The sequence below is a fragment of the Sander lucioperca genome, chromosome 9 (genome assembly GCF_008315115.2).
Source record: "Sander lucioperca isolate FBNREF2018 chromosome 9, SLUC_FBN_1.2, whole genome shotgun sequence".
NCBI classification, from domain to species: Eukaryota; Metazoa; Chordata; class Actinopteri; order Perciformes; family Percidae; genus Sander; species Sander lucioperca.
In genome coordinates this window covers 37,309,878-37,323,008 of record NC_050181.1, presented here as the reverse complement: position 1 = coordinate 37,323,008, position 13,131 = coordinate 37,309,878, and the positions used below count along the sequence as shown (strand labels likewise).

Below are 13,131 nucleotides of genomic sequence, written 5' to 3'. Positions count from 1 at the left end.
AACAGAATTTCAGGAGTCATCATGAGTTGTATGTTTTTATTAATTACATCCACTGAACAAAGGTCGAATGCAGGGGGTTTGACTTCTGTAACACTATTGTGGCTTTTATAGTTTTATCTGGCCAAGGATCCATGTTAATATGCATTATTGCAGCAGTATCACAGTGCACTGTAAAGGCCCATCCTGGCAGATAAGAGGGGGGGGGGAGGGGGAAGATGTGGAGGAATAGAAGAAACAAGGAATACAACTGCTTTGATCCAATTGTTCCCCCAAACCCTCACCCTAGGCACTTGGTGTACTGTAGCTGTGAAATGAAAAAAAGCATCACTGCTTCCACTAGCCTACAACAAAAGTTTAAAGCTTTGTTTCTGCTCCGGACTCAAAGTCAAAACAATTTGTGCAATGTGTCTTTAAGCCTGTGCAAAGATTTAAAGTGCCCACGGGGTAGGGTCTAGAGATTGATTTGGTATTTTATAACCTGGGCTCAGCGTTTACAGTTTGTCCAAGTAGTTGTCTACAGCAGGAATGCCCTCTTTTAGACCTTTGCGTTTCCTGATTTCAGCGACAACCAGGAAGGGTTTAGTGGTGGGGTCGCTGGGGTCTCCAGGTAGAATCTGCCAGTGGTCAAAAATACACTGAGGAAAGGCCTGGCCTCCAGTATTGCTGCGCAGGTCAGCTGTGAACCCTGGAGGCAATAAATACAGATAAATACATTTAAATAGTGGAATACTCTTCTCCGCTAAGAATAGAGAAATAACAAACTAAGACCAAATTAATAAAGGGAATTATTCTAAAACAAAACATATTGTTGCATTGAAAGGCAAGCAAATCTGGGTGAAACTGTTAACAATCTAGGAAGATTCATACAATATGTGTCATGAAACTACAAAAGTAAGAGTCAGATCCCACAACGAAAGACATTGTACAGGACAGACTAAAACACAAACTCACCAAAGGACTCGTTGACAGGAAGGTAGGCTTTCACCACAAACATGGGAGTGCCAATCACTTGGGATTCCTCAAACACATGTCCTCGTTTTCTGTTCAACACGCCGTAGATGCCACCGACCACCTGCTCCGGGCACTGCGCGCACAACAAACATGAAGTGAGAACTGGCATCAGAGAGTTGTCAAGCATAATTCTGATGATGAGTAAAGTGGCAAGTTTTTTCACATTGACAAATTGTACATAATTCCATAATGGTACAGTCATAAACAACTAATTTGAAAACCTAAAATCACTTCTTAAAAATCTGCGAAACTTTTGTAGATCTGTCATAGTTTTACACTTAAAAAGGAATCATGTTCTGTCATCTTTCGTTTGTCCCTTGGAGTTGTAGACCTAAAGTGCCTTATAAGTCATGCTTTCTTTATTTGCTAATCAACACATAATCAAATTTAGTCTGTATAAATAGCAATTATAACAGAAACTTGAATATAAAAAAATACAATTTAAAGATTTACAAAACTGATTTAGGGTCCTTTACAATTGGACCATTTCCCAATGTAAAAATGATTTACTTTGGAGGTAATATGCCTCTATACACACCTGTATCTCCACCAGGTACACAGGCTCCATGAGTCGTGGCTGAGCGGTGAGCTGGCAGGCGTACAGGACCCTACGAGCTGTGGGAATAATCTGTCCTCCACCGCGGTGGATGGCGTCTGTGTGCAGCGTCACGTCGTGAATGTCAAAGCGAACTGCGCGCATGTTCTCCTCACATAGAGCACCCTGCACAATGAAGACAGAGACTGCAACCTCATTCTCGGGAGTATACAAGTACAAGCTTTTAAAAGAACAATATCACAAATGCATCAGAACCATGTTGCATTTTGCTGCCCACCTCTTTAGTCGCCCACTGGAAACCAGCCACGACGCTGTCCTTGATCTCGTTGAGGTACTGAACCCCCTTTGTCACGTCTACCAGCAGGTTGGCCCCGCTGCCGTCCGGGCCGAAGCACCAGATCTTCCTGGCTTCTGTCACCTCCCACTCATACTTGTCAGCGAGGTAGCGGGCACGGACCTTGAGCTCCTGGCGATGGCCAACCTCCCCCTTCTCGATATCATCAGCCAGGCCGTCGGGGAAGGGGCGGGACTTCATGAAGAGGCGATTGTGCTTGTTGGGGGACTTGGACAGACACATCTGGTATGATTCTTCCGTCACTGTCTCTCTGTAAGACACGACTGGGTCTGATTTCTGGAACGAGATGAAGGAAAAGGCAGTCAAATCAAAATCCTAAAATCATTTTACTTTAAGTGTTTCTTTAGATTATCTTTTGGGCATTTTAGGCCTTTATTTATAGGACAGCTGAATACATGAAAGGGGAGAGAGGGGGGGGGGATGACATGCAACAAAGGGACACGGGTTGGAGTCGACCCTGCGGCAGTTGCGTCGAGGAGTAAACCTCTGTATACAGTTTGGGCGCGCGCTCTACCAGGCGAGCTACCCAGGCACCCCACTTTAAGTGTTTCTGAAAGGAAAATTCTTGTTCATCTTGTTATTCTCAACTCGGGCCTTATTTTCCTAGCTTTGCCGTTAAGCTGAAAAACTTGTTGTTCAAATGTAACTATTCATATTCAGACAGCTTTGTAAAGCTCTTGAGTTTATCATATAAAAATCTCTGTTCTCCTTGTCTCACCTTCAGTGGAACGCCGGCGTGGTCCTCCTCCAGGTCCTTCAGGCAGATCTCCAGGTGCAGCTCTCCTGCTCCGGCGATGATGTGCTCCCCGGATTCCTCGATGATGCACTGCACCATGGGGTCAGACTTGGCCAGACGCTTCAGTCCCTCCACCAGCTTGGGCAGATCAGCGGGATTCTTGGCCTCCACGGCAACTCTGACCACAGGGCTCACGCTGAACTTCATCACCCGCAAATTGTGGGCCTGCGGACAGAGCCAGAGTCATTATGCTAAGTGTTGTTCTAACAGGAAGAACTATGCTGACAGCAAGCAATGATTCAGTATAAATAACTAATGATTCACTGTGTGGAGCACCATAATTCAAACTTCATTATAGGGAAAAAAAGCAATATTCATACATGTTCATAGGTGGTAATCGTCCCCGTCTTAACCAGGAACTGGTCTACTCCAACAAGACCCACAATGTTGCCACATGGGACATCTTCAATAGGCTCCACATACCGGCCCATCATCAGAACAGTCCTGGATGGAGGGAACGAAGGACGTTGTTATAAAAAGTTGCCATCAAATACACAAAAACATGTTACAATTTAGAACAAATGTTCTCTGTTCTCCTACCATCCCAGGCCTCTGTGTGTGTGGCTTGTACATCAACATGCTCACCTCTGGATGGGTTTGATGTAAAGGTCCTCCTTCTTGCCAGGGGTGTAATTTGGCCCCATGATGCGCACTTTCAGGCCAGTGGACACACAGCCAGAGAACACACGGCCAAAGGCGTAGAAACGACCCTTGTCGGTGGTTGGGACCATCTTGGAAATGTACATGACCAGAGGAGCCTTAGGATCGCAGTTTTTAATACCTGAGAAGACAGCAGAGATAGTAAGCCCTGAATATAGTATAGCCAAAATAAAACAAATGTGGTCATTATTTTAAATCATCATATCGAATGATGTCTTCTCCAGAGGGTGAAGGTGTGTGGTGCTGTGAATATGTTCCACTGACCCATGGCGGCCTCGTCGTCTCCCGGCCCTTCATAGAGAAGCTCACAGCGGTATCTCTGTGCAGTGACAGGGGAGGGCAGGTGGATGGTGATCATCTGGAGCAGGGCCTCTCCGGCAGGCAGCCAGCGGCGCATCACAGCCTTCAGCAGGGCCTTCCCCTCTTTCTCCTTGTCCTCAGAGTCTAGTTTGACGTTCAGCTTCTCAATTAGTTTGGCTGTTTCGTCTTTCTTGAAATTCATGATGGCATCAAAAACCTAGGACAGTAAGAGATGGCAAAAAGAAGGCATTAAACTTGAGTTCAAAGCCCTAAAGTCATCATTAACATTTTTTTTTAGTCCTTATGTGTACATTTTTATGTGATCTTTCAAATAATTCTGATGGCAAGTTTTTGTTTGTAGAGAAATTAGACAATACTGTTTGGCTTTCAGCCCATTGGTCTTAGTGTCCTCCAGGTTGTATGCAGTTGCTGTCTACTATAACGTCTTTTTTTGGTGCTACCACTACAAGGTAAGAGGACAGAGATGTTCGAATCTTACATGCAGGTGCTTTAAATGTTTTTTTAACAATATACCTTTTTCACAGCAGACATGTTGACATGTCATAGTAGGAAAAGCACAGGTGTATTCAAAACTATTAATGATGGCTGCATTCCACTTAGGAGAGGCCCTGGTATTGTGCATGCTGACTCACTGAAATAGCTTACTGGGACACTTCACGTTAAGGTTATCAATTTCAGCTGTGCTTTTTCTACTATGACAAGTCAAAATGTCTGCTGTGAAAAAGGTCTATACAGAGTGTCATCAGAAGAATTAAGATCTGGCTTGGTAAACATATTCATTGTAGGTTTATGTCACTTTTTTCTCTCCATTCACCTTAAAGATGGGGTCCAAAACGAGCTGGCAGAAGGAGCGGGGAAGTTTCTGCCCATCAGGACCGGTGGCAGTCTTACTGAACTTGCCGGCAACTGGGTCAAAAAATCTGTGCATAGAAATAAAACTCAGATGATTGACACCTAGTTTATAATCCTATTCAATTGTGCAGTATATGCCAGTTGTTATGAAGATTCTTTGGTGTGTGCAAGAAAAGTTGAAAGAGCAACTTAACACCAGCTGAAAATCTAGGTTTTGGTTTTCAGGCCGGCTACACTGGCTGCGTGGCGTGAACGTGTCCGCTGCGTGGCGTGTCCGTTTATATATTTCGGCTCCCATGTTAACATGTTGACACGCACGTCTCAGGCGCGGCTCGACCCGCGCCGAAAACGCGTGCATGCTAGAAACAGAACCGACACCTATTTTTCACGCGAGACGCAAGCGTGTTGGAAGCGTTTTCAGGCAAAATAGAATAAGATGTTTTTATCATTTATATCATGTTTATGTCATTTTGACACACATACATATTAATAAATGACATGTTGATGTTTGAAAGTCTCTAGGTTTTGATATAAATGCAGATATAAATGTAATTAAAAAAATCGATTTTCTAATATTGCACCTGTCAATACAGAACGAAATATTTTGTAGCCTATTTTGCCGTCAATACTGCTGACGTTGCCATTGCTATAATCAAATCAGTCTATATTTATGTTTAACATGGTATTTTATCAATGGGAAACATACGTGTGTACAGACAAGGCTAGCAGCAGCAGCGCTGCGTCAGACACATTTCTGGTGTGTAAAGACATAGAAGAATCCACGCAGCTGACACGCAACAGAAACGCCACGCTCACGCCACGCAGGCAGTGTGTAGCCGGCCTAATTCTTGGGATGTAGAAGTATACTCCAAGGTGTGGTCTGTGCACGGTGACATCGCTGTTGGACGTGGTTACAGGGGCAACAGAGCACACTTCTGAGATAAAACCCACTTGGAACTTCCAACCAGAGAGGGCAGTGAAAAACACTGCTTTTCAGCCTGGCGTTTAGTTACTATGTGAAGCATATTTCTGTCTGGATATGTGTTTACCTTTCTCCCCACAGTTTCTTCATCATGTCCTCCACCTTCTTACATCTCTCTGCTGGTCCCAGTTGAGCATCTCCTTTCGCAGTGAACTTCGCCACATACATCTCAGCAAACTGCTTCAAGGTGAAAGCCCAGCCATGGAGGCCAGAGCCGAACCCGACTGTACCAACAACAGGGTCAATCTGAGGGAAAAAAAAGAAATTCCAGTATTCTTTTTAACCGCAGCTATGGTAAATGTATAGCAACAATTCCCAGCTTTCCCACTTGAATGCAAGACAGTGGAGGAGTCAAATTTGAATTTGGTGGCTACTTTCTTGGTTGGTTATTTATATTCTAGTCTGTTGACTTCTCCGGGAACCATCACCTTATCGTGGTGGAGAGGTTTGTGTGTCCCTATGAACCTGAGGGCTGTGTTGTCTGGAGCTTTGTGCTCCTGGTAGGGTCTCCCAAGGCAAAGTGGTCTCAGGTGAGGGGCCAGACAAAGAATGGTTCAAAAACCCTATGAAAAAACGAGGTAGAGATGATGTGACCCTGCCCGGAGGAAGCCCGGGGCCCCCGTCTGGAGCCAGGCCCAGATGGAGGGCCCGTCAGCGAGCGCCTGGTGGCCGGGTTTGCCACGGAGCCCGGCCGGGCACAGCCCGAAAAAGCTACGTGGCACCTCTCTCTCCAACCCATGGGCCCACCACCTGTGGGAGGAACCGCTGGGGTCGGGTGCGCTGCCACATGGGTGGCAGTGAAGGTCAGGGGCCTCGACGGACCAGACCCGGGCAGCAGACGCTGGCTCTGGGGACGTGGAACGTCACCTCTCTGTGGGGGAAGGAACCGGAACTTGTGCGGGAGGTGGAGCGCTACCAGTTGGATCTGGTGGGGCTTACCTCTACGCACAGTCTCGGTTCTGGAACCATACTCCTGGATAGGGGTTGGACTCTTTTCTTCTCCGGAGTTGCCCAGGGTGTGAGGCGCCGGGCGGGTGTGGGGATACTCACAAGCCCCCGGCTGAGCGCCGCTACGTTGGAGTTTACCCCGGTGGACGAGAGGGTCGCCTCCCTACGCCTGCGGGTTGTGGGGGGGAAAACTCTGACTGTTGTTTGTGCGTATGCACCAAACAAGAGCTCGGAGTATTCGGCCTTCTTGGAGACCTTGAATGGAGTCCTGTATGGGGCTCCAGTAGGGGACTCCATAGTTCTGCTGGGGGACTTCAACGCGCACGTGGGCAATGATGGAGACACATGGAGAGGCGTGATTGGGAGGAACGGCCTCCCTGATCTAAACCAGAGTGGTTGTTTGTTGTTGGACTTCTGTGCTAGCCATGGATTGTCTATAACGAACACCATGTTCGAACATAGGGATGCTCATAAGTGTACTTGGTACCAGAGCACCCTAGGCCAAAGGTCAATGATCGATTTTATAATCGTTTCATCTGATCTGAGGGCGTATGTTTTGGACACTCGGGTGAAGAGAGGGGCAGAGCTGTCAACTGATCACCATCTGGTGGTGAGTTGGGTCAGAGGGTGGGGGAAGACTCTGGACAGACCTGGTAAACCCAAACGGGTAGTGCGGGTGAACTGGGAACGTCTGGAGGAGGCCCCTGTCCGACAGACTTTCAACTCACACCTCCGGCGGAGCTTTTCGTGCATCCCTGTGGAGGCTGGGGGCATTGAACCCGAGTGGACAATGTTCAAAGTTTCCATTGCTGAAGCTGCGGCGGGGAGCTGTGGTCTTAGGGTCTTAGGTGCCTCAAGGGGCGGCAACCCACGAACACCGTGGTGGACACCGGTGGTCAGGGAAGCCGTCCGACTGAAGAAGGAGTCTTTCTGGGATATGTTATCCCAGGGGACTCCGGAGGCAGTTGCAAGGTACCGAAGGGCCCGAAGGGCTTCAGCCTCTGCCGTGAAAGAGGCAAAGCAGCGGGTGTGGGAGAAGTTCGGAGAAGACATGGAGAAGGACTTTCGGTCGGCACCAAGGTGCTTCTGGAAAACCGTTCGCCACCTCAGGAGGGGGAAGCGGGGAACCATCCAAGCTGTGTACAGTAAGGATGGGACGCTGCTGACCTCAACTGAGGAGGTAATAGGGCGGTGGAAGGAGCACTTTGAGGAACTCCTAAATCCGACTAATACGCCCTCTATGGTAGAGGCAGAGCTGGAGGATGATGGGGGATTGTCGTCAATTTCCCTGGTGGAAGTTGCTGAGGTAGTTAAACAACTCCACAGTGGCAAAGCCCCAGGGATTGATGAGATCCGTCCAGAAATGCTTAAAGCTCTGGGTGTGGAGGGGTTGTCTTGGTTGACACGCCTCTTCAACATTGCGTGGAAGTCGGGGACGGTGCCTAAGGAGTGGCAGACCGGGGTGGTGGTTCCCCTTTTCAAAAAGGGGGACCAGAGGGTGTGTGCCAATTACAGGGGTATCACACTTCTCAGCCTCCCCGGTAAAGTCTACTCCAAGGTGCTGGAAAGGAGGGTTCGGTCGATAGTCGAACCTCAGGTTGAAGAGGAACAATGCGGATTCCGTCCTGGTCGTGGAACAACGGACCAGATCTTTACTCTCGCAAGGATCCTGGAGGGAGCCTGGGAGTATGCCCAACCGGTCTACATGTGCTTTGTGGATCTGGAGAAGGCGTATGACCGGGTCCCCCGGGAGATACTGTGGGAGGTGCTGCGGGAGTACGGGGTGAGGGGGTCCCTTCTCAGGGCCATCCAATCTCTGTACGACCAAAGCGAGAGCTGTGTCCGGGTTCTCGGCAGTAAGTCGGACTCGTTTCAGGTGAGAGTTGGCCTCCGCCAGGGCTGCGCTTTGTCACCAATCCTGTTTGTAGTATATATGGACAGGATATCGAGGCGTAGTCGGGGTGGAGAGGGGTTGCAGTTTGGTGAGCTGGGGATCTCATCGCTGCTTTTTGCAGATGATGTGGTCCTGATGGCATCGTCGGCCTGTGACCTTCAGCACTCACTGGATCGGTTCGCAGCCGAGTGTGAAGCGGCTGGGATGAGGATCAGCACCTCTAAATCTGAGGCCATGGTTCTCAGCAGGAAACCGATGGAGTGCCTTCTCCAGGTAGGGAACGAGTCTTTACCCCAAGTGAAGGAGTTCAAGTACCTTGGGGTATTGTTCGCGAGTGAGGGGACAATGGAGCGGGAGATTGGTCAGAGAATCGGCGCAGCGGGTGCGGTATTACACTCAATCTATCGCACCGTTGTGACGAAAAGAGAGCTGAGCCAGAAGGCAAAGCTCTCAATCTACCGGTCAGTTTTCGTTCCTACCCTCACCTATGGTCATGAAGGCTGGGTCATGACCGAAAGAACGAGATCCAGGGTACAAGCGGCCGAAATGGGTTTCCTCAGGAGGGTGGCTGGCGTCTCCCTTAGAGATAGGGTGAGAAGCTCAGTCATCCGTGAGGAGCTCGGAGTAGAGCCGCTGCTCCTTCGCGTCGAAAGGAGCCAGTTGAGGTGGTTCGGGCATCTGGTAAGGATGCCCCCTGGGCGCCTCCCTAGGGAGGTGTTCCAGGCACGTCCAGCTGGGAGGAGGCCTCGGGGAAGACCCAGGACTAGGTGGAGGGATTATATCTCCAACCTGGCCTGGGAACGCCTCGGGATCCCCCAGTCGGAGCTGGTTAATGTGGCTCGGGAAAGGGAAGTTTGGGGTCCCCTGCTGGAGCTGCTACCCCCGCGACCCGTTACCGGATAAGCGGAAGAAGATGGATGGAAGATGGATGGATAGTCTGTTGACTATGTGTTGATGATGTCAGAGACATTAACAAAGGGGCTGGTGATGTAATGGAGGCTGACGTTGAGGTCGGCAAATGTTGTTGATTACATAATGTTGATTCTGTAAGTGCGTTATGCACTTTCCCTACTCTGTGTAGGCTACTTAGATGCTGCTACCCATGCTCCTTGCACGGGTAGCTCCTTGTCATTTTATTTTGTTTTATACCTGCTGCACACCCTATCGCCCTTCAGGGGCACAAATAAAGTTCAAGTTTTAGCATATCTTTGTGTCTGAGTGGTGTTTAAGCATCTGCCTCACCATGATGTTCCCCATGGGTCCTGCCTCATCCTCTCCATAGGTGGAGATAATGACGTTGACATTCTCCACAATACGCTGAAAGGTCTGGAAGAGCTCGTCTGGCTCCAGCTGCAGCTCCAGTAGGGCCCGGTCCATCTTGTTCATCATCAGAACCGGCTTGATGCGCTCGGCGATGGCCTGTCGCAGTACGGTCTCAGTCTGCACACACACACCTGTCAGAGGAAACAGACAGGTGAGTCTGGGTGAAAAACGAGAAAGAGTGTGTGTGTGTGTGTGTGTGTGTGTGGTGTGTGTGTGTGTGTGTGTGTGTGTGTGTGTGTGTAGGATGTGGAGGAGGCGAGGGTGTCAGCCGTCATGTAATTACCTGAGACACAGTCGACCACCACCAGGGCTCCATCAGTTACCCTGAGGGCTGCAGTGACCTCAGAGGAGAAGTCAACGTGACCAGGAGAATCAATCAGGTTGATGAGGAAGCCGTTTCCGTCTACACATTGCTTGATAAACGCCAGGTCGTTATCTGCGAGCTCATAGTACATAGAGATGGCCCTGAATAACAGAGGGGACAGTGAAAGGCTGGGGACATGTTCACCATTCACATATCACTACCTCTGCATCATTCAAATACATGTAAAATAAAGGATGGATTAAATTAAGTTCAACTGAATGAATCTCTAAAGTGAGTGGTCACAATACTGGAATGAGCCAGACGCTCCTCTAACTTACCACTAATGAGGCAGACATGCTGAGTGGAGACTTTCCAGTTCAAATGCTTCAAACTGGCTTGACTGGAATGAGTTCAGTAAATATTTACTGATGTGATTCAATGTCAGTGCTGGTGCATTTACTGGAATCAGACAGAAACATCCTGAGTGGATTTTAGAAAATGCAGCATCCTGTAACGTGATATTTAAATAACGGAACTCAAAATGGGACTGTAACATGGCTAGAATAACAATTTCCCCAGACAAACATGTGTTCTGCCTTTACAAACGTATTTCTGAGATATGCAAAGAAAACAAATACTCATATACTACTTTCAGATCAGACAATGTGGAAGCGTTTAGGTATTTCATGTTAATAACTAAGTTGTATAACTATAACTAAGTTGTGCACATGTACTAGTGGGGGAAATGTTTCTTTTGTTTCCTACGTTTGAAATTTAAGGCCCTGAAAACCTTTTTTTTTTTAAATCTCAATCAGCATCTTACAATGAACAATGAATGATGTGTTCCTGCCAAAGTTAGAACAGTTTTGCTTATTACAATTGAGTGATTTCTGTTTGTGCATGTCACACCTGTTTTAAAGTGGGCGGGACTCAGTTGGAAAAACATGATGTCATTTCTGTGCATCAGCATTTTGGACACAATGCTTGGGCAACCTGTTTGGGGTGGTTACTTTATGTTGTCAATCTATCTGATCAAAGTGCACCCACACAGTCCTGATGAAGTAGGTTAGCTGAGATTGTGAGGGTTAAACTCTTATTAATATAATACCTATGTATGTGTCTTCCACCAAAATTGAACTTTAATTGTTGCGTAGTCATGAATATTTACTGTATTATACATACAAGTTTAACCACCTTTAATAGGTTGCACAAAAAACACTGAGCTGTTTCTAAACCCGCTTCTCTGAACCACATACGTTGATTTGATGGTGATGCAGCGCTCCTGCTCGTCTTTGCGCGTGTCTGTGAAGCGTGTCTCTCCGGCACGGGATGAAGCAATAATCCCTGCCTTGGACACCAGTGAGTCAGTCAGAGTGGACTTCCCATGATCCACGTGGGCAATCACAGACATGTTCCTGATGTTGGACTTCTTGTCCATGATGGCGCGGATCTGATCCACAGTGAAGTTCACCTGGTGGGGTGGGGGGGCGGAATAGGGGGGTGTGTTACATTCATCCATTTACAACCAGCTGAGGTTCATCTTATTCATCATATTATATTTATTTATGTCCACTACCAGATCTGTAGTCATTCCAAGTAGTTATAAAAAGAAAGAAACTTGAAACTGGATCCATCAACCTGACTAGGAGGAGAGAGTAGGTACTGCATAAAGACTCTACCTTCTGGTTCCTAATCTAGCAACATATCAGGAATGACTGAGTCACCACTAACTTGCTGCAGCTGAATGGGCCTAGTTGAACCATTTCACAATCCCAAGGGAACAGAATGTCATGATTTCATGCCTTAAATTCCCCTTAAATTCTTCATATTAAGGTGAAATGTACACTCAGAATTTGATCTTTAACAGACTAATAACAAGCAATATGATGCTTAATCCTCTGAGATTACAAATAAGAAACAAGGCCTAAAATACAGTGAAAAAAAAATGGATATATGCTAACTTAAGTAGGTCTGGACTAAAACATTTCTTTAAGATGATAAAGGCTTTTTAAAGAGTTTTTGTCCATAGTTTGGTAGAATTTAGGCATTTTCACTGTAGGTCTATGTGGGTCTCAGTATCATAAATGTACTTGTTAAAATGAAAAGAAAATAAGAAAAACACTATTTCTGGCATCCTAAATGCCTTCAGTCCACACAATATAGAAATATCAAGTTTTGGATGTCCGGACATTCACAGAGACATAAGGCTCTTAGCATAATAATAACTCCTTATACGTCACTATTAATCACCGTCCGTCATTGAAAATTCACTGCATCGATGTCGGTGCCATATTGTAAATTATAATATATTTTGTCGCGTGGTAGAGAAAGAGTTATTACGCAATATTTTTTAATCTAACCTAAATCTACAATTTAGCAAAAACAGTATTCGCCGACTTTATATAAGACATGTGAGCATGTGCTTTCTCTCTCACAGCATGTAAACACATGATATTTGTACAGTCATGCCACTGTAGCAGCTTGATATTAAAGGATTTTCTAAGAACGTCACAGCGGGCCGGGCAGTAAAGGCCAGAGCGCTGTTTCCTGGCTGCTGCGTACGTTGTTAACAGCCCACATCCAGAGCCTTTATGGGACAAGTTAACACCACCAGAGCATCGGCTGCCCATTCACACACACCTGACAAGCTCCACTGCAGCTTGTTGCACCGAAACCATTACCATTATAACTATACATGAAGTTTACACGGTGGGGCGACTGACAGCCAGCTTCTCAACTGCTACAGATAACTTAGATCAAAAACACAAATATCTGCACATGTAAGCCCCGTATCGACTCACCATTTTGTCTGCAGATCGTTGGTCTTTGAGTTTAACGGTTTATTGCTGTAACACACTGCCTCAAAGCAGGCAGTCCCGTTGGTAATAGAAGAGACGCTGCTGCTGCTGCTGCTGCTGTTAACTTGCTGTTACTGCGTGCGAATGCCGGATGCATGGCAGGACAGAAGCTGCAACAGCAGGGGGCGCTGCTGCTCAACAGCCGGGTCCCATGACATAACTGCCCACTGCTGTACTCATAGACATATTAAACAATGGTTTAATACGGACTGGGCATTTTTATAGCGACTTTTTAGTCTTCCAACCACAAAAAGTGCTTTACACTGTATGT

The 13,131-nt window shown here is 47.0% G+C and overlaps 1 protein-coding gene across 2 annotated transcripts; it reads right to left on the bottom strand.

Moving 5' to 3' along the window:
* Window positions 1-21: 21 nt before the first annotated feature.
* On the bottom strand, window positions 22-13,022 carry LOC116037296 (elongation factor 2). Of its 2 annotated transcripts, none has more exons than XM_031281138.2 (14): window positions 12,804-13,022; window positions 11,259-11,473; window positions 9,982-10,163; window positions 9,618-9,829; window positions 5,601-5,779; window positions 4,514-4,619; window positions 3,643-3,895; window positions 3,304-3,499; window positions 3,039-3,162; window positions 2,641-2,883; window positions 1,845-2,198; window positions 1,550-1,732; window positions 952-1,084; window positions 22-685 (listed from the first exon to the last, which is right to left on the bottom strand). In XM_031281138.2, the coding sequence occupies exons 1-14, from the start codon at window positions 12,804-12,806 to the stop codon at window positions 492-494; spliced, it is 2,577 nt and encodes an 858-aa protein (XP_031136998.1). In that variant the 5' UTR covers window positions 12,807-13,022; the 3' UTR covers window positions 22-491. The 2 variants fall into 2 exon arrangements, with proteins under 2 accessions (XP_031136998.1, XP_031136999.1); XM_031281139.2 differs by lacking the exon at window positions 12,804-13,022 and adding an exon at window positions 10,341-10,461 and having other exon boundaries at window positions 492-685.
* Between the last annotated feature and the right edge of the window lie 109 nt (window positions 13,023-13,131).